The 23,541-nt window shown below is 42.4% G+C and overlaps 1 protein-coding gene across 2 annotated transcripts in view; it reads right to left on the bottom strand.

The window, feature by feature from the left end:
- Positions 1-23,541, bottom strand: part of PRKCD (protein kinase C delta) — a 90,104-nt gene that overhangs the window by 43,517 nt on the left and 23,046 nt on the right. For both annotated transcript variants that reach the window (XM_063121168.1, XM_063121167.1), the window contains exon 2: positions 583-719. In XM_063121168.1, coding sequence (XP_062977238.1) covers positions 583-697 — 115 coding nt within the window. In that variant the 5' untranslated portion in view covers positions 698-719. The remainder of the gene's footprint in view (positions 1-582; positions 720-23,541) is intronic.

The following is a 23,541-nucleotide window of genomic DNA, read 5'->3' as shown; positions in this document are numbered from 1 at the left end:
TACAAGTGGAGGCCTGAAACAAAACCACTGCATTTTATTTCCTTCTCCTCAATTTTCCTTTTTTTCATTCCATTGGTCAGTCAGCACTCCATGCCCACTGAGAATACTCAGTTCTCACAGGAATATTTTCCCTTCATTCTGGGTTTTATTCCATTGTTACTTTGGCCCAGTCACTGACTCTCAGGGCCTTGCTAGACCTACCAGTTAATGCGGAGAGGAGAAGGAGTGAGGCCGCACTACAGCTAGCGCGGGCCATCGCCCTTTTCTACACGTAAGATGCGACGGGGAAAGGAAAGCCCGGGGCTGCAGAAAAACAGGGCCATAAGTGGATCCGGTTATCCCGGGTCAAGGGAGGGTTTAGCCCGGCCTGACCCCGGGATCCCCTGTGCATAGTCTGCATGCACATCAGGGAGCCCAGGCCTCGCACCAAGCTAAACCCTCGTCTAGCAATGGCCTCAGTCTAACCTATCTCACAGGGTTGTTGTGAGAATAAAATGAAGAGGGATCGTCTACATCACCTTGGGCAACTTGCAGGAAAACACAGAATATAAATGTAATAAATAAATAAAATCAGTCATTTACCTGTCGTCAAGGCCTCTTTCATTTTTATTGCACAGAAGGGCTGTAGTTGTTCTCCTTGATTCTGCACTGGTCCTAGCTCAAATGAGTTGAACGATATTCGTAAGAAAGGAGCCATAGCTCAGAGCACGATTGTGAACCTATACAGGAAAGAGTGGAAGAAAAAATGGTTAAAATTAAAGTTTAACCTTGGGCTTTGTGATGAAAATAAAAATCAAGAAAGGTCTTGAACTAAAACCTGGCATATTTTGAGGAACATCTGAAAGCTACATATATTTTCTTCTTTGTGCGTAACTGTAAATAAATTCTAAGTCAGAGTGAAATTGAATGCAGAGGTTCTGGATCACACAAGTTATCACCATCATCATCATCATCAATCATCATCATCATCATTTTAACACAGGGATGACCAACCTGTGGTCAGTGGAGGCTGGTGGCTCCGGGTTTCAGTCAGAACTCTAAAGAAGCTATCCAAGGTATGTTGAAAAGTTCTCTACCTTTACACCAACTTTAAAATCACTTCACTGGCTGCCAATTAGTTTCCAGGCAAAGTATAAAGTGTTGGTTATTACCTTTAAAGGCCTACATGGTTTGGGTCCAGGTTATTGCCATCATTAGTTTGGCCAATGGCAATATAATTTCAAGGAATATTCCTTTGCTAACAGACCCACCACAGGCTATTAGCATTACATCAGAACTGACTCCTTAAATTTCAGGTTCTATATCACAGCTAAATTATGTTAAGATACAATCCTTAGAAGTAAAATGGGAGCCAAATAGAAGGCATTATTACAAGAGTTGCATTTTCCAAATTTGTGTCTGCCAATATTTTTTTAAGGCCAAAGTGGAGGGTGAGTATGATGAAACTTTCTATGCAAAGCAGTACCATTTATTTTCCTTTCAGAACAAAGATTGATGTTATTTTGGGACATCCAATGCTGTGCTCATTCAAGAACACATACACAAGTGGAATTCTCCCTGTGCAATTCTTTTTTCAGGAGCCTCTTCATGGAATGCTATTGCTGTCAACTCAATCTAGCTCATAATACAGATGAAACTACAGGCAGATTGCTGCCCAAGTGGTAACATGCATGTACAAAGAAGAACTGCCCAGACATTACGCCATGGCTAGACCAGGTCTATATCCTGGGATTGTCCCGGGATCATTCCTATGTATCCAAATGACGCACAGGGGATCCCGGGAGCAGGCAGGGATGACCCCTACATTTGCCTGGGATAATCCTTAGGTCTAGCACTTCCTTTAATGCTAGCACTTTAACAGTTCACACTGATTAGACCATGGTCTGAAAAAATGCTCTGATGTATTAACATGACCTTTCCCAACCCTTCCCTGTCACCAGCACAGTCAACCTCCCCTGTAAAAAGAACCTTCAAATACACCTGGGAGCTAGATGCTGTGCAGCCTAATGGTTGCACAATTACCATGCTGCTGCTCTTTCTCTTGTCAGTGGCTGTGACACTACACTTTTGCATACCACACCGAAAGCTGGTAGGTGCCTTCAATTGTAGAATTTGTTGAGGGAAGAGCAAGCCACATTCAGCTCATGGAATGGAGCTTTTCTGCAGTTTCCATCACCCAACTTGTGATTCTGAGCATCAGGGAAACCTCAGGAATGATGTGGGATATGGTAGGAGGCTGAAGAGAGGAGAGAGTCTAAAATTGTAGGACAATCCCCTTCCATGAGCAAAATGCCTTACTGCTTATGCTAGTCCATTTTGGATCTAAGCCAATGAGCCTCTTCTCATGTTACGACAGCCCACCATGGCTTAATTTACCTGAGGAGCTGTCACATCATACTGGGTGCACAAACCCAAGCAGCAGGGGTTGCCTGGACATTATACAACCCTCAAATAATACTAAAACAAGCCATCTGGTTTTTTTAGGGTTGTCTAACCCCCAAACAACCCCTGCCGCATGGATTTGTATGACACAACAAGCCAGGCACGTGTGGGCACCAGTCAAGAATGACACCCACTGGTGCCTGGCACAATGTGACAGCTCCTGTCGGTAAATTAATTCACAGTGAGCTGTCGAATCATCTGAACTAGGTCACTGTCCCTTTGGATTTTGGCCATGATAAGTATAAACTTTCTTGATAGCACTTTATTAACCATTTTAGAGAGTCGTTTTCCATTTGTGAACCACCCAGAGAGCTTCGGCTTTTGGGTGGTATAAAAATGTAATAAATAAAAATAATTTTTTTTCCTGTATCCACTCATAATCCAGTCCCATCAGCAAGTTCAGAATTCCTTTCAATATGAGTCAAGGCTCATTATTTCCCTTATCAAATTGTTGAAATGTATTGCTCTGGATCACTATCCATCTTGAGCTCTATCAATACTTCACTATAAACAAACACATTAACAGAAAGCAAACATGTCTTAGGGTCCCCCCCTTTTTTCCGCTGATGCTTGGGTCAGCATTCTGATTGAAGAGATTATCATCCCATTCTTCACTGAACTAAACTGCTAATTTGCTTTCTTCATTTATTTTAAATAAAAAAGTCTACCTAGTTAAATTCATCTATTTATTTAAAATACATATATGCCACCTTATTTTCCAAAGTGAATTAAAAGCATTATATGTAAATTTACACCACACGATAAAGAAATAATATAAAATTACTAGAAAATCGTGCATACTTAAATAAGAATTTTTTGAAGTGAATTTGTTATATCATGCACACATTTTTTTGCCTACTAGAGCAATCAGATGACTACAATCTTTTGAACCTAATAAGTAATTAACTATACTTTATTAAAGGTTTGGCAAGATTGTGGTCCAATATTATTATTAAAACTCCAATATCATTATTAAAAGGGAAAATGTAATGAAAGTTGAACTGTAAAGAGCAGGTTTTTTTTTTAAGTATTACAAATGGAAACTAGGTCTTCCTTGCATTTTCTAATATATCACAAGACATTCAGTGCACTTGGCTACAATATAACAGCCAATGCTATGACCTAATGCTCTAAATATGCAAAAAGCAAGACAACACTTTAGCTTGATTGAATCATTATTCATGAATATGGGAAACCTTTCACATAAACATGTGTGATCAATTTGCCAGTGTATTGGCAAGTAAAATATTTAACACATTGCAAAGAAAAATCTGCATTCAGTCCTTTCCTCAGCCATCTAGTACTTTCACTCTTGTTTAAAAAATATAACACAGCCATCTAGTACTTTCACTCTTGTTTAAAAAATATAACAAGGACAGAAGGCTTCTCCCCCACAAACCAGTCTCTTTCTTCTTCAATCCCCACCACATTTAGCTTGGTTTGCTTGTTTAATAATACATACCTCAATCACTACTGGCTTCCCCCTGTCTCTCAATTACATGCATGTGCGCTATTACAGAGATTATAAGGAATATGAAATTTGATGTTTATCCCAGCTTGGGTAATAGGGCAGGCACACACACTGTCATTTCGTCAATGAAACACCACAGTGAATTCACAAGTGTAATTCCTATTAAACTGAAATTATTTTCTTTGGGCTTCTGCATTGCTTTTGCTAATACCGACATTATGAATTATTTTTGTGTCTTTTACATGCCCTGTGTTAGCAACTATACAAATATACCTTCACCTATTTCACTATGCTGAAATCTGTCTTTATCATGGAACAACTCCGTACAGCAGTTTAACTGGAAACCAGCAGAAAAAGTTTCGTTTTCGTCAGCAATTCATATTGGCAAGTCAGTAGGTGGCACTGTCCCTACTGAATCAGTAACTCCTTTCCAGAACCAGAAGCCAGATACAATTCTATACAATATTAAACATCCATAGTTTCAATTCATTTCCTGAACATAGTCTAGCTCCAACTGTTACTCAGGTTGTGTGTTGTTTGTCTTAAGACACACCTCAAAACATTGGTTCTTCTGCTATGTACTACATATTCTTGCATGTTATTTAGGGAGTCCAAAGAAGGGTTTAATTTGATAGTATTTGGAACTACCGTATTTCTTAGATTCTAAGACGCCATTGATTGCAAGACGCACACTAATTTCAGTACCACCAACAACAAAAAAAAAGCTTTGATTCTAAGAAATAATAAACACACCTGCGATTCTAAGATGCACCCCGTTTTTAGAGATGTTTATATGGGGGAAAAAGTGTGTCTTACAATCGAAGAAATACAGTATGTGTATTTAGTACCATGATTTAAGTTAACAAAAAATCACTGATCACCAAACATTCTTAAGGAATATATAATTTCAAATAAGCACCCATTTATTCAACTCTACATCAAGCTAAGGTATGCACCTTGATTTGGCATACTATGGAATGGAATGACAGCAGAAGCTGACCATAAGATACATGTTGATGTCAAAAATAAACCAGTCTCTACATTTTCCTCCTTATCTATGACCTGGGTAAATAATAAATGAATAAGGAACAGGTTGCAGCCCTCTTTTACTTGCTCCTGTGTATTTAAAGTATGCTTTGCACAGTTACACTCCTCTTAGAAATATTTTATCAGGGCAACCTAATATATCTTCATCATTCTTCTTTACACATACTATTCTGTATATTTTTATTCCATGTTTTCCATGTTTCTATTATGATCTAGATAGATAAAGAGAAATTTAATTTAGAAACAGATTACCAACTAATTGGATAGACAATTAAACTAAGAATTCCAGTCATTTATTGGGCTAGTATTAGCAGGGCCGGCGCTTCCATAAAGGCCAGTTAGGTGGCCGCCTAGAGCGCCAAGTTCGGCGCCCCCGGAAGTCGCCCTCCCACTCCCAGAGCCGCTCTGGCTGAGTGAGGGCAGCTTCCGGGGGCGCCGTTCCGAAGCCTTCTGCCCTGCTCCTCAGCGTCCCTGGCTTGGCTTCAGCTGGGCGCCCGCCCAGCAGCCGAAGCCAACCTGGGACACTGGGGGGCGGGCGGCTCCACGTTCTGACATCCGGCGCATGCCAGATGTCAGAACATGGAGCTGTCTGACCGCCCTCCCGCAGCTTCCCGGCTTGGCTTCGGCTGGGGGCTGCCAAACCCAAGCCGGGATGCTGGGTGAGGGAAGGAATGGCTCCACGTTCTGACTTCCAGCGCACGCTGAAAGTCAGAATGTGGAGCCGTCTGACTGCCCTCCCCCAGCTTCCTGGCTTGGCTTCGGCTGGGGGATCCCAGCCAAAGACAAGCCAGGACACTGGGGGCAGCGAACGGACGGAATTAGAGCTGCCCGCCCAACCCACTGCAGCATCCCGCCAAGCCAGGAGGAGTTCAGGCGAGGGACAGGTAACCTGTCTCCGCCTACCTGGGGTGGGGGGGATACGGTGGTGGGTGGTGGTGAAAGCAGCTCACCTTGCCTAGGGTGCCAAAAACCCTGAGTATTAGCCATTTCCATTAGCCATTAGCCATTTTAATTAGTATTAACCCTACTGTTTGGGTGCAACCCTACTGTTTCCACCCATGATGCTCATAAGCCTCCGAACCAAGAGACTTATGAGCATCTATTGCAGAGCAGCAGAAGCAATTGCTCCCCTCTGCCCCCAGTTCGCATTTTTGCTAGATGGGCTTTTTTGTCCATCTAGCTGGATCATTTTGGAGGGGAAGGAAAGGAAGCTGGAGAGGCCCCAGGAGAGTTTGTGCCCAGGCTTCTTAGTCTCCTCTCCTCCCAGCAAAAACAACAAAATAAGACATTTCAGGCAGCAGAAAGAGATCTTCCTCTCACCAGGGTTCCATCGTACTCTTGGCAGCAGAGCACCAGGAAAAGCAAGATGGAAAAATACTCTCCCACAGAGATGTCCCCTAGCTGTTCTGGAGACAGGACAGACATTTTCTCACACACCAAAATTAACAGCAGCTTCCTAATAAATGTTCCTAGGGCTGGGAGTGTGGCAAGGCAGGTGGGAACAGCCAAGCCCTGAAAGCACATTCAAGTCTCTTTCCCTTTACTATTCCCCCAGGCAGCAGCTCCTTTCTGTACCATTCAGAACAACACTGTCTTGCCAGTTCCTTCCTATCTCTTGACTGGTGACCCATTTTACAGTCCAACCCAATCACTGGTAATCCCATCTCCTAGATACTTCTGATGATTAACCTTGCTGAAAATTCCAGTGTGGATTTATTCCAAATTGGACCATTTCAGGACTGGAGCGATTGTCCAAGTAAGAGGAAAGCAAGAAAAACATACATACATCTGGTTTTTATTAAAGTAACATTACCCTTACTGGAAGCTATTAACCCTCACTACTGTGAATTAAGAAAGCAGTGATGGGGAGAACTAGATACGATAGGTAAGAGGCAAGAGAGTCAGGAAAGAACTAGCAGCTCATCTTCTCACACAGCCACTTTTTGCAGTCTGAAAGCTAGAGAGTTAAGAGATGCTTATATGTTCTTTGGTATATTGTCCACATTGCTTAAAAATGTGGTCTGGAGTGTCTGTACTGTGTGTTGGGTACTCAAGACAGATTAGGGATTCTGCTGGTGTACCGTCCACCCCGCTGCCCAACAGTCTCCCTGCCTGAGCTGACGGAGGTTGTCTCGGACCTGGTGTTGAGGACCCCCAGGATGGTGGTTCTGGGGGATCTCAACTTCCATGCCGAGGCTGCTGTATCCGGAGCGGCTCAGGACTTCATGGCTGCCATGACAACCATGGGGCTGTCTCAACATGTCATCGGCCCAACACATGCAAAGGGACACACGCTTGATCTGGTTTTCTCGACTGGGCAGGAGGATGGTGATCTGGAAGTGGGGGAACTAACATCTACCCCCTTGTCATGGTCAGATCACTTCCTACTGAGGTTTAGACTCTCAGCGGCCTTTCCCCTCTGCAAGGGTGGGGGGCCTATTAAAATGGTCCGCCCCCGGAGGCTAATGGACTCCGATGGATTCCAGAGGGCTCTGGGGGATTTTTCTGCTGATATGGCCGGTGCGCCTGTCGAAGCCCAGGTCGCTCTGTGGAATGCAGAGATGACTCGGGCTGTTGACACGATCGCGCCCAAGCGTCCTCTCCCTATGAGCAGAGCCCGGTCAGCTCCTTGGTATACACCTGAGCTGAGGGCAATGAAGCAAGAGGGGAGACGGCTAGAATGCAGGTGGAGGAAGACTCGTGCTGGGTCTGATCGAACACGGGTTAGAGCTCACTATCGAGCCTACTCTGTGGCGGTGAGGGTGGCAAAGAGGAAGTTCTTTTCCACCAGCATTGCGTCTTCTCAGTGTCGTCCGGCGGAGCTTTTCCGAGTGGTTCATGGCCTGTTACACTCTGGGCCAGGGCGTGAGATAGTTGAACCCTCGGTAGCACGCTGTGACGAGTTTGCACGGCACTTTGAAGATAAAGTCGCTCAGATTCGCCATGAATTGGACACCACACTTAATGCAGCACCATTAGTAGAGGCGTTCAGAGCGCCGTCCGGCTCAGTTTTATTGGATGAGTTTCAGTTAGTGAGGCCCGAGGATGTGGACAAGGTGCATGGCCAAGTCCGGTCGACCACCTGTGTGCTTGACCCTTGCCCGTCGTGGCTCATTACATCAAATAAGGAGGGGATCGCCGGCTGGGTCCAGGAGGTTGTAAATGCCTCCTTGAGAGAGGGAGTGGTGCCGGCCTCTTTAAAAGAGGCGGTAATTAGACCACTCCTGAAGAAGCCTAATCTGGACCCGGAGGATGTTAACAACTACAGGCCGGTGGCTAATATTCCTTTCCTGGGCAAGGTGCTTGAGCGGGTGGTTGCAGGACAACTCCAGGCACTCTTGAATGAAACGGATTATCTAGATCCATTTCAATCGGGCTTCAGGCCTGGTTTTGGAACGGAAACTGCCTTGGTCGCCCTGTGGGATGACCTCTGCCGGGAGAGAGACAGGGGGAGTGCGACCCTGTTGGTTCTCCTAGACCTCTCAGCGGCCTTCGATACCATCAACCTTCTGGATAGGTTGTCTGAGCTGGGAGTTGGAGGTACTGCTTTGCAGTGGTTCCGCTCCTACTTGGATGGCCGATTCCAGAAGGTGGTGCTGGGGGATTATTGCTCTGTGCTGTGGCTCCTAAGCCATGGGGTTCCGCAGGGCTCTATTTTATCCCCTATGCTGTTTAACATATACATGAAGCCGCTGGGGGAGGTTATCCGGAGATGTGGACTGAGGTGTCATCAATATGCGGATGATACCCAGCTCTACCTTTCCTTTTCATCAAACCCAGGTGAGGCAGTGACTGTTCTGAACCAGTGCCTGGGCACGGTAATGGACTGGATGAGGGCTAACAAACTGAGACTCAATCCAGACAAGACGGAGGTACTGTTAGCGGGTGGTTCATTTGTCCGGCGAGGTGATGTTTGCCCTGTCCTGGACGGGGTTGCACTCTCCCTAAAGGATCGGGTCCGTAGTTTGGGGGTGCTCTTCGATCCAGAACTGTCACTTGAGGCACAGGTGAACTCAGTGGCAAAGAGCACCTTTTATCAGCTTAGGCTGATATACCAACTGCACCCTTATCTGGACAGTGATAGCCTAGCTACAGTTATCCATGCTCTGATAACCTCTCGTTTGGATTACTGCAATGCGTTATACGTGGGGCTGCCTTTGAAAACTGTCCGGAAGCTTCAGCTGGTACAAAACAGGTCAGCCCGTTTACTAACAGGGACTGGCTGGTGAGATCACATTACGCCAGTCCTTTTACAACTTCATTGGCTGCCAGTCCAGGTCCGGGCCCGATTCAAAGTGCTGGTATTGACATTTAAAGCCCTAAACGGTTTGGGGCTAGGTTATTTGAAGGAACGCCTCCTCCCATATGTACCTACCCGGACCTTAAGATCATCTACAGGGGCCCTTCTCCATGAGCCCCTGCCAAAGGAAGTGAGGCAGGTGGCTACTAGGAGGAGGGCTTTCTCCGCTGTGGCACCCCGGTTGTGGAATGAGCTCCCCAGAGAGGTCCGCCTGGCGCCTACACTGTACTCCTTTCGTCACCAGCTGAAGACCTTTTTATTCACTCAGTATTTTAACACTTAATTTTAACTTAAATTTAAATTATACTGTTTTAACTCTGTATTTTAACCTTATATCAATTTTGCTGCGTGGTTTTATCCTGGTTGTGCTTTTTATACTGTATTTTGTATTTGTGTTTTTAACCTGTTGGTTGTTTTATGATGGTTTTAATTTTTGTGAACCGCCCAGAGAGCTTCGGCTATTGGGCGGTATAAAAATGTAATAAATAAAAATAAAATAAAAAAAATAAAAAGAGTAGCTGAAGAAAGGAAGAGGAGAGTAAGTATGGCTTTACTTTGACCTGGCTCACACGTAACAAGAAGTTGTCTCATTGCAGTGGCAGCTGCCATTTTGAATATTTGAGCTGTGGCTGGTGGATGTCATCTATTGTTGTTACATGCAAACACAGCAAGGGTAGTTAACATGGTTCACAAGCCACCTAGAACCTATGGTCTTCTTTAGGGTTGCAGATGGAATATTAACCACCTCAACAACCCACCCTCGCTGGGTTTGCATGTAACGACAAGCTACAGTGCCTCCCCACCCTCCGCCACAGCTCAAATATTCAAAACGCTGCAACAAGAAACCTCGCAGGGAAAATCATGGTGGCTTGTTATGTGTGAACCACAGTTTAGGTTCAGATACCCAGCTGTGTTCTTGGCCACTTGTGTCTAGCTTTCACGCATTAACAAATTATTTCTATTTATTCAAAATACATAAAGTACATGAAAGATGCGCTTGCCTGTACTTTAAACACAATCAATCTTGCCTGTACTTTAAACACAATCAACCTTCATGCCATTAAATATGTCTCCTGAGGTTACGAACTCTCTCTGCGAAAGAACAGGATTTAAACCATGCTTTGGAGGATTCCACTATTTGGGGGTGATTATAATAAGAGACCCTCTTCAGCTATTTCAGAGGAATTTTGGGGAACTGCGCAGCCAGTACTAAATGGAGCTGATTAAGCCTCATGTGGCTAGGCAGAATAGCTGCTGTAAAGATGGCTTTGTTGCCTAAATTATTATTTCTTTATCAGGTCTTACCTATTAATATCCTGGCTAAGTGCTTCTCCAAATGGCAAGCCATGTTCGGCCATTTTGTAATTGGGGGCAAGCGTTCTCGAATCAACAAGCATATGCTATATAGAAAACACTCCATAGGAAGCTTGGCAATGCCTAATTTGCAGACATATTTTGAGGCTTTCCAGCTCAGGCAGCTTATCAGAATAATTAAATGTTAGACTGACATTTATTTACAATATTTATATACCACTCCCCATTCAAAATTTCAGAGCAGTGTACAAGATAAAATACATTAAAAACAGAATAAAACTCCTTAAAATAGATTTTTAAAAGCAAAATGAAAGGTGAACTGTCAACTGGGTGCACATGGACATGGTCCCTCAACAACCTACAATATCTGCTCTCCCCTTTTAAAATCCCTCCTGGGTGACCATTAAACAAATCTCAAATTTATTTATGCACCTTAATTTGCTATCTGGAAAAAATGGTCACCATATCTTTCCCCATCAGAATCTCCAATGCTACCCTTCCTGGACCATCCCTTTATTAGACATGGAGATAAATATGCCCAATTTGCAGGATGGGACAGGAATAATATCTATCTCTTGAGAGATTTTATAAAGGGGCTAGTAATTAATGATAGTAAGCTAAAAGAAAAGTTAAATGGCATTAAACCTACCTGGTTCCAACTGTGGCAAGTAAGAACTTTTCTAAACTACAAGTAGATCTTTGCCCCCTCACTGCCTTTGAACACTTATGTTTGGGCCCCAAGGGAAAAGATAAGGGTTTGGCCTCAACAATTTATAATTTATTGCTAGATGAAGTGGGAGGCTCCTCCGGGGCACTGAAAAACATATGGTAAGAAGACCTACCCATGCATATAAAAGATGACATGTGGAAGCAAGTATGGACAAGCCCTCCACTTAGTACCATCCCGTATTTATTTTATTTATTTATTACACTTATATACTGCCCCCATAGCCAGAGCTCTCTGGGCGGTTTACAGAAATTCTAAAATTGAGATAAAAACAAGTATACAAAATTTAAAATTTTAAAACACAGATCATACACACATAAAGCATTAAAAACCGTTAAAAAAATGTGGGTGATTAAGATGCGCTGCCATATGCCTGGGCAAAGAGGAGGCAGCCCTAAACGTGTTACTAAGATAGCATAAAACCCCAATCCAACTTTCACGCATAACGAGCTCTATCTCCCCATTGTGCAGGAGAGGGGCTTCTTTTTGCACATGTGGTGGGACTGCAAAGCCTTAAAGCAGTTTTGAGTACTAGTTTTCAAGGCAATCTCAGAGGCCACAAATATGCTAGGCAGATCTATCTATCTATCTATCTATCTAGGCATATTTAAAGAGAATTCTGCCTAAACCAAGCTTGGCTTTGTTGTTCCTGCTGAATGTCTTAAATCCATTCCTCGTTCACAAAGAACTCGTAACTATGCTGCTTATGGCTGCATATTTAGAAATTGGCAAGCATTGGAAAGACCCAAAGGGCCCCACGCTAAATGTCTGGAAAGGGAAAGTGTGGAACATAGCTCTTTCTGAAAAACTAACGTATCATTGTAGGGTCTTGTGGGGTCAACTGAAACATGATCCTTTTGATACAACATGGTCCCTGTTTGTCAGTTCTGTTAATGAAACTGCTGGTAGATCCCGGCCCCTGTGAACTCCACTCCAAGCCACCCTAACTATTGAATCTTGATTGAAATTGGAATTGGTAATGTATTCATACAATACAGACAATGTAATTGCTCAGCCCAAAATATTTGTTTCTAGATCTAGTTCAATACATGGAATTTAAAATATATATTAGAAATTCATAGATCATTCAAATACATTTTTAAAATATAATGCTCACCCAATTATCTGTACCACTACTGGCAAGTGCTAGGCATATTTAAAAAGAACTAGAAGTCGGAACTAAATAGTCTTTCACACATTTTTACATGTACTAATAATATGCAATGCATGTAATGCATGCAAGTATGCCAGTATTTACATACATATGTACATACATATCATACAGATGCATATGCCATAAAGCTTGGATTGGCTATGGTTAATGTAGACATGATGCTACAGATTATGTTAAGTGTATCCAAGGGGAGATGATATTACATGCTAAACACAGAGGTGTGGTTTGTGTGTGTGTGGGGGGGTTGGTTGCCTATCAACCATAGGGCTACATAGCAAGATGCATAAAATTAAAATACAGATAAAAACATCAAAATCAGAACCACCAACATTCAATAAACTACAATATACTAATTTTTTTACCTTTTTATTCACTCAGTATTTTAACACTTAATTTTAACTTAAATTTAAATTTTACTGTTTTAACTCTGTATTTTAATCTTATAATCAACTTTGCTGTGTGGTTTTATCCTGGTTGTGCTTTTTATACTGTATTTCGTAATTGTGTTTTTAACCTGTTGGATGTTTTTTGTGGTTTTGATTTTTGTGAACCGCCCAGAGAGCTTCGGCTGTTGGGCGGTATAGAAATGTAATAAATAAATAAATAAATAAACTAGCTTAAATAACAGCAAGGAAGCAGAATGAGGGGGACACACACACACACAACAACAACTTTCTAATAATCATAGAACGCCTAATGGAAGACAACACTTTTCACTCTCTGCTAGAAAACAGTAAGAGAGGTAACCACTAGATCAGGGGTGGGAATCTCGTGGCTCTCTAGATGTTTTTGCTTGCATCACCATTGGCTATGCTGCTAAGGCAGATGAGAGTTGTGGGCAAAAACTTCTGGAAAGCAACAAGCTACCCACCCCTGAACTAGATGCACCTCAATGACATATCCTTTGAAATCCACTGATGAATTCACTTTGATATAAAAACAGGGGTAAGAGTAGTGACAGGAGGCCATTCTTAAAAAGTTACCTTAAGTACAATTTATTTTACCCAAAGCGTGGGTTAAACATTTTCTCATCTTTCCTACAAAATTATATTCATAGAGAATAAATCTGCACTTTCTTGATCCCAATTCCAAAATATTAGCTAACTTGCCAGTCATAAAAACACACTTCCATCTACACTAGGATTAAAAACAATACATTCGGTAGATGAATATCTCCACTCTTTAAAAAGAGATCTCACACATGAGAGATCAAAACAATAAAATCTTTAACAAATACTAATGACACTCAGCAGCCCAAGGTTTTGGGGTTGTTGTTTTTTAGTGTAAGAGATAAAAAACACAGCCAGGAAAACAGCCACACAGTAAAATATGAGGCAGAATGTTTTTCATAGTCCACATATCCCCAGTGCCTAGTACAAAGCTAGCTAGTTACCATGTAGACTTAATTTTTTAAAAAAAACATGCTGCACTTCAGTTTTACAACTTCTAGAGCAGCTTACAAAAACTTTTAAGAAGCCATTTTCTATAGGCATTGGACTTAGAGCAGCTAAACAGAAATTGATTGTTTTCTTACATTTTTGTGTAGCCAGATGTTTCTATGGCAGCTCTCATGGTAATCTGGGAAACGTAACAATTGATAACAGCACAATAGTTTACTGATAGTTTGTGTTATTCTTAAGGAAACTTTGTAAGATATGATTTCGGTGCTACTTTGAAAATGTACATGCATTAAAAAATGCTTCCTTTCATCCTTTTAAAATTTCAATGTGTACAATAAATAATACAATTAAAATAAAAAGAACAGAATTCATAAAAACTAACTACAACAGATTAAAATATCTGGGTTAACCAAAATGTTTTTGCCTGGCACCAAAAAGTTTGTAAGTGTTCGGATATGTACCGGAGTTACATAGAGAAAAGCAAGGATTTTAGTCGCATTTGGTGGAAATATTTGTTTATTTCAATAGACTGGAGAAAATACACTGAAAGCAAGACACATGATGAATGATAGAGTTTGGAAGAGAAACTCAGAAGGTGGCAACAAGGGAAGGAGCCTGCTCACTAGTGCCCTCCCCGATTACGGAAAGATCTCCACAATGAGGCCTGCCTGGCACCAATATTGTAATCTTTTTGGTTCCAGATTAAGACCTTGCACTACTCTCAGGCATTTCGCAGTGTATGGTAAGATTTTAAATCGGGTCCTGGGGTATCTTATTTGGTTGTAGGTGATATGAGAATATGGACTTTTCAGCATTCACCAGGCCCCACCTAAAGGTATGTCATTTTCACGCTTTGGTGGCAGCACAAAACTCAGGATTTGTAGTATAAAACAGCACAAAGCTAGCACAAAACCTTGGCACTTGTTTGGAGGTGATACAATAATATTAGGTTTTTGTGTGTGTTAACTAAGAACCTGCATTTGATGTATCACTACACATGAACTCGGGATTTGTGACACAAAACAGGCACAAAATTTTACTGGTGGGTATAATATAAAATGAGACTTTAAAAAAAGTGAATGCCAAATAAAAGCTTTGTGAGTGCAACTCCATTTCATTCATAGGTAGCAAGGCATATATTATATGCCTTAGTTTATATATTCAAATTTGACAGATCAGTCTCGCCATGATCTGTGGATATTGCATGCCACAAGAAATAAATTTTCTTAAAATCCATGGTAAATTCAAGTTATTTCAGACTTGTGTGTTCTTGGTAATCTGAGACACATGTAGGATGACTCACCTGGGATGTACAACCAATGGAAAAGATGGGAAAGGAATTATGGATACAAATGTATTATAGATAAACTCACCCTACATTCATACCAATATAGCCAACTTTGTAACTCATTTAATAATAGCAATCTGCCACATTTTCAGATAGCTTTTCAATTAATTATGGGACAGACATTATTATTATTATTATTATTATTATTATTATTATTATTTATTTATATAGCACCATCAATGTACATGGTGCTGTACAGATAACACAGTAAATAGCAAGACCCTGCCGCATAGGCTTACAATCTAATAAGTTGTAGTAAACAATAAAGAGGGAAGGAGAATGCAAACAGGCACAGGGAAGTGTAAACAGGCACCGGGTAGGGAGAAGCTAACAGTATAGAGTCAGAACAAACTCAATATTTGAAGGCTATAGGGAAAAGAAAAGTTTTTAGCTGAGTTTTAAAAGCAGTGATTGAGTTTGTAGTTCTCAAGTGTTCTGGAAGAGCGTTCCAGGCGTAAGGGGCAGCAGAAGAAAAAGGATGAAGCCGAGTAAGGGAAGTGGAGGTCCTAGGGCAGGCGAGAAGCATGGCATCAGAGGAGCGGAGAGCACGAGCGGGGCGATAGTATGAGATGAGAGAGGAGAGATAGGCAGGAGCTAGACCGTGAAGAGCTTTGAAGGTCAGCAGGAGAAGTTTATATTGGATTCTGGAGTGAATTGGAAGCCAATGAAGAGATTTCAGAAGTGGAGTGACATGGTCAGAGCGGCGGGCCAAGAAGATGATCTTAGCGGCAGAGTGGTGGACAGAGACCAGCGGACTGATGTGAGACGAAGGAAGGCCAGAGAGAAGAAGGTTGCAGTAGTCCAACCGAGAGATAACCAGTGCGTGAACGAGAGTCTTGGCAGAAGAGACAGACAAAAATGGTCGAATCCTGGCAATATTATACAGGAAGAAACGACAGGATTTAGCTACTGCCTCGATGTGAGGAGTAAAGGAGAGCGAGGAGTCAAATATAAAGCCAAGACTACGAGCTTCCTTGACCGGAGTAAGCGTGACATCATTTGTAAAGCTAATCTCAAAGATAAAACTTCTCAGCAAAAATGAAGTTACAAGTCAATTTCTATCCTAAAAGAAAGATATTTTTCCAAAATAAAGTATCTAGATTGATCTAGTATTTGTTCTTTGATTTTCTCATATTATTGTTATGTTCAAGCTGATATATAAATCATTAATCAAGTAATATGACTTGCATCCCAAGAGTTCGTTTTGTGTGAACAGAAAGTGGGGATGTCTCCAATTTCTGATTGACACTGTTTTGAACTGTCCTCCCAATGCTCAGTATTGACATTTGTGGGGGATGAAATGGGCTGACATGGAAAAGGAAGGGGAATCCCTGTTCTCTGAACAGAACTCTGATTATGGTTCTTTGGATCCAAGCCACTAATGGCTGTGTAAATATAGCATATAGGCATTTAATAAAAAGGGAATGATGACTGCAACAATAATACTGAAAAAGAATATGTGAAGTGCTTTAAGTTCTGCTACATAGTGATTTCTTTAAAATTTGTCAGCAAAGATTTTTTAGCAAGAAAAGGAACTTACAATCCTCTGATTGTAATCCTCTCTCTCTCTCTGCAATCTATATTTTTCTGTTGTGGAAACTTCAGATTAAGCAAATGATTATGTATTTATTTTCCTCAGAGTACACTAGCTATTTACAGAAACGATTTTCAATACAATTAATGTTCAAAGAAGGTATTAAAAAGAATGAGCTTTATAGACACACGGAGACATAGTTTCTGTTCTGAAAGGAAACAATGTGCAGTCTGAAGGACATGCACATTTACTAGGAAGTGAGAAAGAATTGCAAGTAGAAAATTGGGACAAATGATCCTGAAAATGAAAAGGAACACAAACTTGTATAATAAAAATGTGAGCAGACAATAATAGATTTAAAAAAGAGGATTTTGAGGAGCATATTGTTATTTAAAAAATACAATTACATCAGAAGCAGGAAACTGAAAAGTAAAGGAGGAGACTGTAGAGAAGTCGAACAGATTGTATGCATTTGACTTCACTGCAGATGACATAGGTTATATACCTGTGCCTGAATTTATTTTCCCCAAAAAGGAACTGAAATAGTAGTGACAAAAAAAATTCAGCTCTAGACCTTACTGACAAATTGAAAACAAACAAAACCACCAGTTCCAGATAGTTCGGTTCATAAAGTCTGAGGACAGAAATGGTAAAATCACAGAAATTGAGAGATTAGCCGCTGCTAGTAGGTCATTAAACAGTCCAAGGTCAATACGCCAAAGATATCCATCGGGAGCAAAGGCAAACAACATCAGATTTAGGGACGCACTGGGGAATGGTAGAAGTCGATCCGCGTTCAGGAATAATCTGAGCTGAGTCAAGGAGCTGGCAGGAAAGCTACTGTCATGGAACAACAATTGCTTCCAGTAACCAAGCTGATTCTGAGGCTGCCTTATATTGTGAGGCTCATGGGTAAGTGAGGTCAGCTGGGTTAAGCTGCAGCTATCTTCTGCTTGCTCATGTGCTGGGCCCCTCCCTAAACACTCTCAAGCACAGCTGTTCTGTTTTCTTCCTCCATCGCAAATGGAGGCACAACATGGTGCTCTGACCTCGGAGCTCCGAAACTGTGCTCTCTGCCCCTGCACTCCTTGCCCCTGCAGACTTAGGAAAAACAGGCATTCCTAGGAGTGGAGGAGACTGGGGCATTGGCCATAAGAAGCCATATGGCTACCATTTTGCTACCACAAACTCCTTCCCTCCCTATCCCAAAGCCTCTGCTAGATGGGCAAAATTGCCTGTCTAGCTTAAATGCAGAGCCCACTCCTGCATGTTGTGTAAATGGCTGCTTTACGACTGCCATTTGGATAAGATTTGATTTATGGAAAAACATGAGTTGCCATTTTTAAGCAAAACTGCAACTTGCTGAAGGGAAAGACATCTGTGGGTACTTGTGGATGGCTCTGGTAATGTCTGGGGGCTCGCAACCAGGTACGGGAGCTTCCTGAGCAGCCAGAGAAACTGGATGGAGTTGGGTCCACCCATCCCTACATGCAAATAAGGATGGATCATATAAGACTGTGTCTCAAAGAACTCAGATTTTTAAACTTATGGTACAGCCCTTCTTATATCATTGAGTGCACACCCACATTAGTTTAACAGAAAAAACAAAAACCAGGCGCAACATTCAAACACGGTCTTTACGCTGAAGAATGAAATAATACAATACAGAAATAGTGATATCACTTCTCAACCTTCCTTTAATTGCACCTTTTCAGGGCTGTAGGAAAAATGGATTATGCTTGGAATGGCCCCAGGAGTTCACAAAGAGGCCACTCTGGCACAACCTCTTCCACCAGTGCTGTAGTTCTCCCATCTCATTTTTCAATGGAAGAGAAAGCCAAATGCAGATCCAGTCTGCTTGCATTCTCAAAACAGCTTGGTTCCAGCTTGGTACGAACAGAATTACCCCTTATATAATGGTCCTTTCCAGCCACTGCCTCCAGTATAGCTCCTTGTGCTCCTGGAAAAGCCACTCCAAAAGTTAAAGGCATGAGATGAGATCTGGTCCACAAGATCAGGGCCGGTGCTACCATTGAGGCCACTAAGGCAGCGGCCTAGAGCGCCAACCTAAGAGAGGCACCGGGTGTGCAGCGCGCGTTGGCTGAGGCACCGGCCCAGCCAGCTCTAGGATTTAGCTGGGCCTGGGTGGCTGAGATGGCACCCTGCGCCTGCCCAACTGAAACAAAGCCAGGGATGCTGGGCTGGGGGTGCGGCAAGTTCGGACTTCCGGAACGCGCTGGAGCCGCCCTCCCAGAGCCGCTCTAGCGTAGCGTCGGAGGGCAGCTCCATGGCGCACACATTTGGACTCGCCTGGCCATCACACAGGAGAAGGCCTGCTCGTCGCTTTGATGCTTGCGTCAAGGCAACGAGAGGTAAGGGACGGGGGTCCATTTTTACTCCCTTAACCTCTGAGCGGCTCTAGGAGGGCTGCGTTTTTCATTTCCCCCGTCCTGGGAGTGAACACGGAGCACCGCCCCTTACCTCTTGTCGCCTTGACACAAGCATCAAGACGAGGAGAGATAAGAGGCTGGGCTCCGTGTTTGCTCCAGGGATGGGGAGTGAAAATAGCAGCCCTCCCAGAGCTGCTCCAAACGGAAGCCAAATGCAGGGAACTTTCCGGATGCGTACAGCAGCCTTCGCCTCCCCCCAGCCCAGGGAAAGGGCAAAATTGGCGGCTGGGGTGGGGGTGGGGGAGGCAGAGGACATGTTCCTTCCTCCAGCTTCCTCCCCCCAGTGCGAACTAGCCCTCTCCTCCTGGGCTGGTACGATCGCCAGCTGAGGGGAAGGGGAAGAAGAAGATAGAAGAAGAAGCAAGCAGCAGGAGGAGAAGCAGCAAACAGGAGAAGCGGGAGAGGGAGGGGGAGGGGGAAGAGGAAGAAGAAACAGCAGTAAGGAAGAAGCAGCAACAGGTAAGACTAAGGTGTGGGGGGGTGCACATGCTGGCAGTGCGTGTATTCATCTCTGAATGGGGTGTTTGCTTTATTGAAATCAATGGGACTTGATAATACTGTGATGCTGGTGACTGATGGAATAATTGTGACTTTTCCTGCTGCCCCAGTTCTTTAATTTCCATAGCCGGTGCTGTTTATTTTCCTCTCTTTTTCTCTTTTCTGCAACATTTTTGTCATTAGGTATTGCTGTCAATGAGGCAGTTGTGTTTTTCTTTTTTGTTTATCTGGGAGTAAGCTTTATTGAAATCAATGGGACTTGATAATACTGTGATGCTGGTGACTGATGGTGTATATTCAAGGCTGTTGAGTAAACCCCACTACCAAGCGATGAAAGGGGATGGATTAGGTGTGAAAACAAGAACCATAGCTTGCAGAATCTAAACATCCCCATGTCTCCTGGCCCATAGCTCAGTGACAGCCTGTAAGCTTTGGAAGCGGAAGGTCCCTGGTTCAATCCCTGGCATTTCCAGTTAAAGGCACCATATCTTTATTGGGGGGCAGGGGCGGGGGGGGGGGCGGGGAGAGATACAAATTCCTGCCATCTGCTCAACTTTCCTGACTAGTCCTGTTGTAGTGGCCCTAAACTCGTGTGTGTAGGCATATGAATGTGTGTGTGTGTGGCGGGGGGAACGTTGCACCCTGCACATAATTCCACCTGCTTGTGAGTGGTAGAGGAATGCATGCCTGAGAGAGGGAGTATAACAGCATGAAATACTCTCACCAATGAAAAAGTTGTCTTGTTGGTTTTTTATGTGCCATTTGTCTGTCTTTAAATAAGTTGAGAGTGCACCTGGACAATGTAATAATGTAGCAGCTCCCCTGACATTTTTCACCTCTCTGCCCTGTGAACAAAATCTCCTTTTTACTGTTGTATTTGCAATGGCGGAGGTATGCATTACATCGAGTGCCCTTTAGTTCAAAATGATTTGTGTGCCAAAACATTTTCTTTTGTATTTGAGAAAGATAATCAAAAATTGATTATTACTTATTCTTGCAATTTAAAATAAGTTTAGCAGTTTCAAGTTTTGTGCTTATTTTTTCTACAAACCATCTGTTCTTAAAAATCGAAGTTGGCAAAAAATTTTTTTGGGGTGTGTGTGTGAAAGTAGCTCACCTTGCCTAGGGCGCAAAATAGTCTGGCACCGGCCCTGCACAAGATCCACCTCCAAGAAGGAAGAAGCAAAAAAATTGGAGCTTCCCTCCTTTAAAAAGTATTAGTGTCCTTTGCTTGCACAAGCAGGTCTGGTTCCCAGCCAATTATTTGCCCTACCTGCTGTTACTCCACTTTGCTAAAGCTTTAAAACGCATAGTCAGGTTTCTTAAGTGGCAAAGGAAGTACACCCCAAAGTGAAAAAGAAAAGTGATATAACTCCTTCAAATAACAAAAGGTTTAACCCTTCCATTACAATGGGCTATCACAGGGTTAGAATGCTGCTAGACTGAATCTATAAAGCTATAAAAATAATTTTGCAATCTCAACTATGAGCACATTTTTAGTTTGGAGTAGTTTAGTCTCTCCTCTAACATACACACACGTGCACGCACACACACACACACACACACACACACACACACTACCCATTACATTATGGGTAGTGTATAATGTACACTATATACATTATATATAGACTCTTTATAGTAAAAATGGCTGTAGCGCCTCGATCCAATCTGAGACTGTAGCATAGTGGAGAGAGGGATTTAACCCTTTTCCAACAATTTCCCCACTGATAATCACTCTAAGGGCATGTCTAGACCTACTGGGTGTAGAGGGACAGAGTGGGGAGGATCTCATGATCTGGTGATAGTGAGATCTCCTCCTCTGTCTACACGTGGCGTGAGACTTCCAGGGAGGAAGAGGATGTTTCGCACGCAACTTTGTTTTTGTTTTTTTCATCGGAGAGGAGTGCGCAAGCACTCCAGCGTAAAAGGTAGGGTTTTTTTAAATAAAAATATCCCCCCCATACCCCCGATGGGCACAGAGCTCCTGAGGAGTTCACGCCTTGTGCCCAGTTCACAGCTCCCATCACATTTTTCAATGGAAGAGAAAGCCAAATGCAGATCCAGTCTCCTCACGGTTACTCGCAAGGAGCTGGGACAAACCGCGACGCCCGGCCACACATCCTGCGGTCTCGGAATCACCCCGAGACCATGGGAAAAGTGGGAGGAAAGGGTATCCCAGGGCAAAGGAAGGATCATCCCTCCCTGCTCCCAGGATCCCCTGTGTGTCATGTGAATGCACAGGGACAATCCAGTGGCGATTTCCAGGATATTGCCCCGTCTAGCCATGGCCTAACACTGCTATGGCCACAAAGGTGATAAATAAGGAATCATAAAGCATAAATGTACATTGATGGTGCTATATAAATAATAATAATAATAATAATAATAATAATAATAATAATAATAATAATGCAATGTCAGGGGGTGATTTTCTGTAGGTGAATGATGAAATGGCTAAACTCCTCTCCCTAATGTACCTTGGACTCAATCTAGATTGAGGCCCTCATAGCTATTTTTGATTCCACCCCATTCCACCCCCCAAAATCCAGCAGTTGCCCATTATAAGCACATAATAATTTGACATACAAAAGCAAGAACCTTTTAAAAGGTAGAATGTTAATAAATCAAGGCAACAAATCTATTACATAAATTAAGAGTGACACAAGCCTCTCTCCCTGCAAAGCAGGTTCTGCTGCTCCAACTCATACTTTGACTCTACAAACACACCTCTACAAGAATCCAATCTTACACAGCACTACGTATTCTTGAGGCCATTGAAATCAACGGGCTGTGGTATACCTAATTCTGCATAGGATTGCAACCTTTATGCAGAAAAAATCCCATAATGGAAAAATCATAGGACTATATATCTAATATGGGGAAACGGCAGAAATGAACAAAGATGTTCATATGCAAGAAAAGACATGTAAAAAGGGCAGAATAACTTCCCTGAAGAGAACTTTTCTCCATAACTAAATATCTCAAATTGTCAGATTTACAAAATGTATTTCATTCATATATTTATGAATCCCTTTTTACTCTCATTCATGTACTTTTAATTCCAAAACTTGCACCCAATCCCCCTTAAAGTTTCTTTAAAGTTTCTTTAAAGTTTCTTTAAGAATTATATCAATTTCTAGAATGTTACTCATTTCTATTTCACATTGGCTGTATTAGAGTACTTTGCAAGCTCTTTCTGCCTTATTCCACATGCACTGTACTTTCTGTCTAATTGCAACTTCCTTCACTAGACTTACTCTTTTGCTTAATATAATCGAACAGATTGACTATAGGGGGTTCTACATAGCTCAGTAATAAAGCACCTGCTTTGCATGCAAAAAGTTCCAAGTTTGATCTGCAGGAAGGGCAGAAAAAACCCTGGAGAAGCTGCTGCCAGTCAATGTTGACAATACTATGCTGAAAGGACCAATGGCCTGACTCAGTATAAAGCAGCTTCCTATGTAGCAAGGGGCTGGAAGTGTTAAGAACTCCCAAATGGCCAATGGGAAATATATTATTACTCATTTATTATTTGCTTTCAAACATCTTCCTGCACACACCCGAAGACCAAATGGAAATTTCACATCCCAAGGAGTTGGATGTAGCTCTTTTCAGATAAATTGTTTTGAAAAATCCATAAACAGTTCCTTTCCACTAAAAGCATGACTTTTTTAATAAAGTATAATATCCACAATGGAAAAGTTACTAGTTTCCAGGGGATTGTATCAGACAGAAAGAAAATGCAAGTGTGTAAAGAATGAGCATATGGACCATATATACTTAATTCAGGGAAATGGAGCAACTTCTACAAAGTTCTGGAGAGAGGTTGGCTT

The sequence above is a fragment of the Elgaria multicarinata genome, chromosome 3 (genome assembly GCF_023053635.1).
Source record: "Elgaria multicarinata webbii isolate HBS135686 ecotype San Diego chromosome 3, rElgMul1.1.pri, whole genome shotgun sequence".
NCBI classification, from domain to species: Eukaryota; Metazoa; Chordata; class Lepidosauria; order Squamata; family Anguidae; genus Elgaria; species Elgaria multicarinata.
This window is presented reverse-complemented; position numbering and strand designations above follow the sequence as displayed.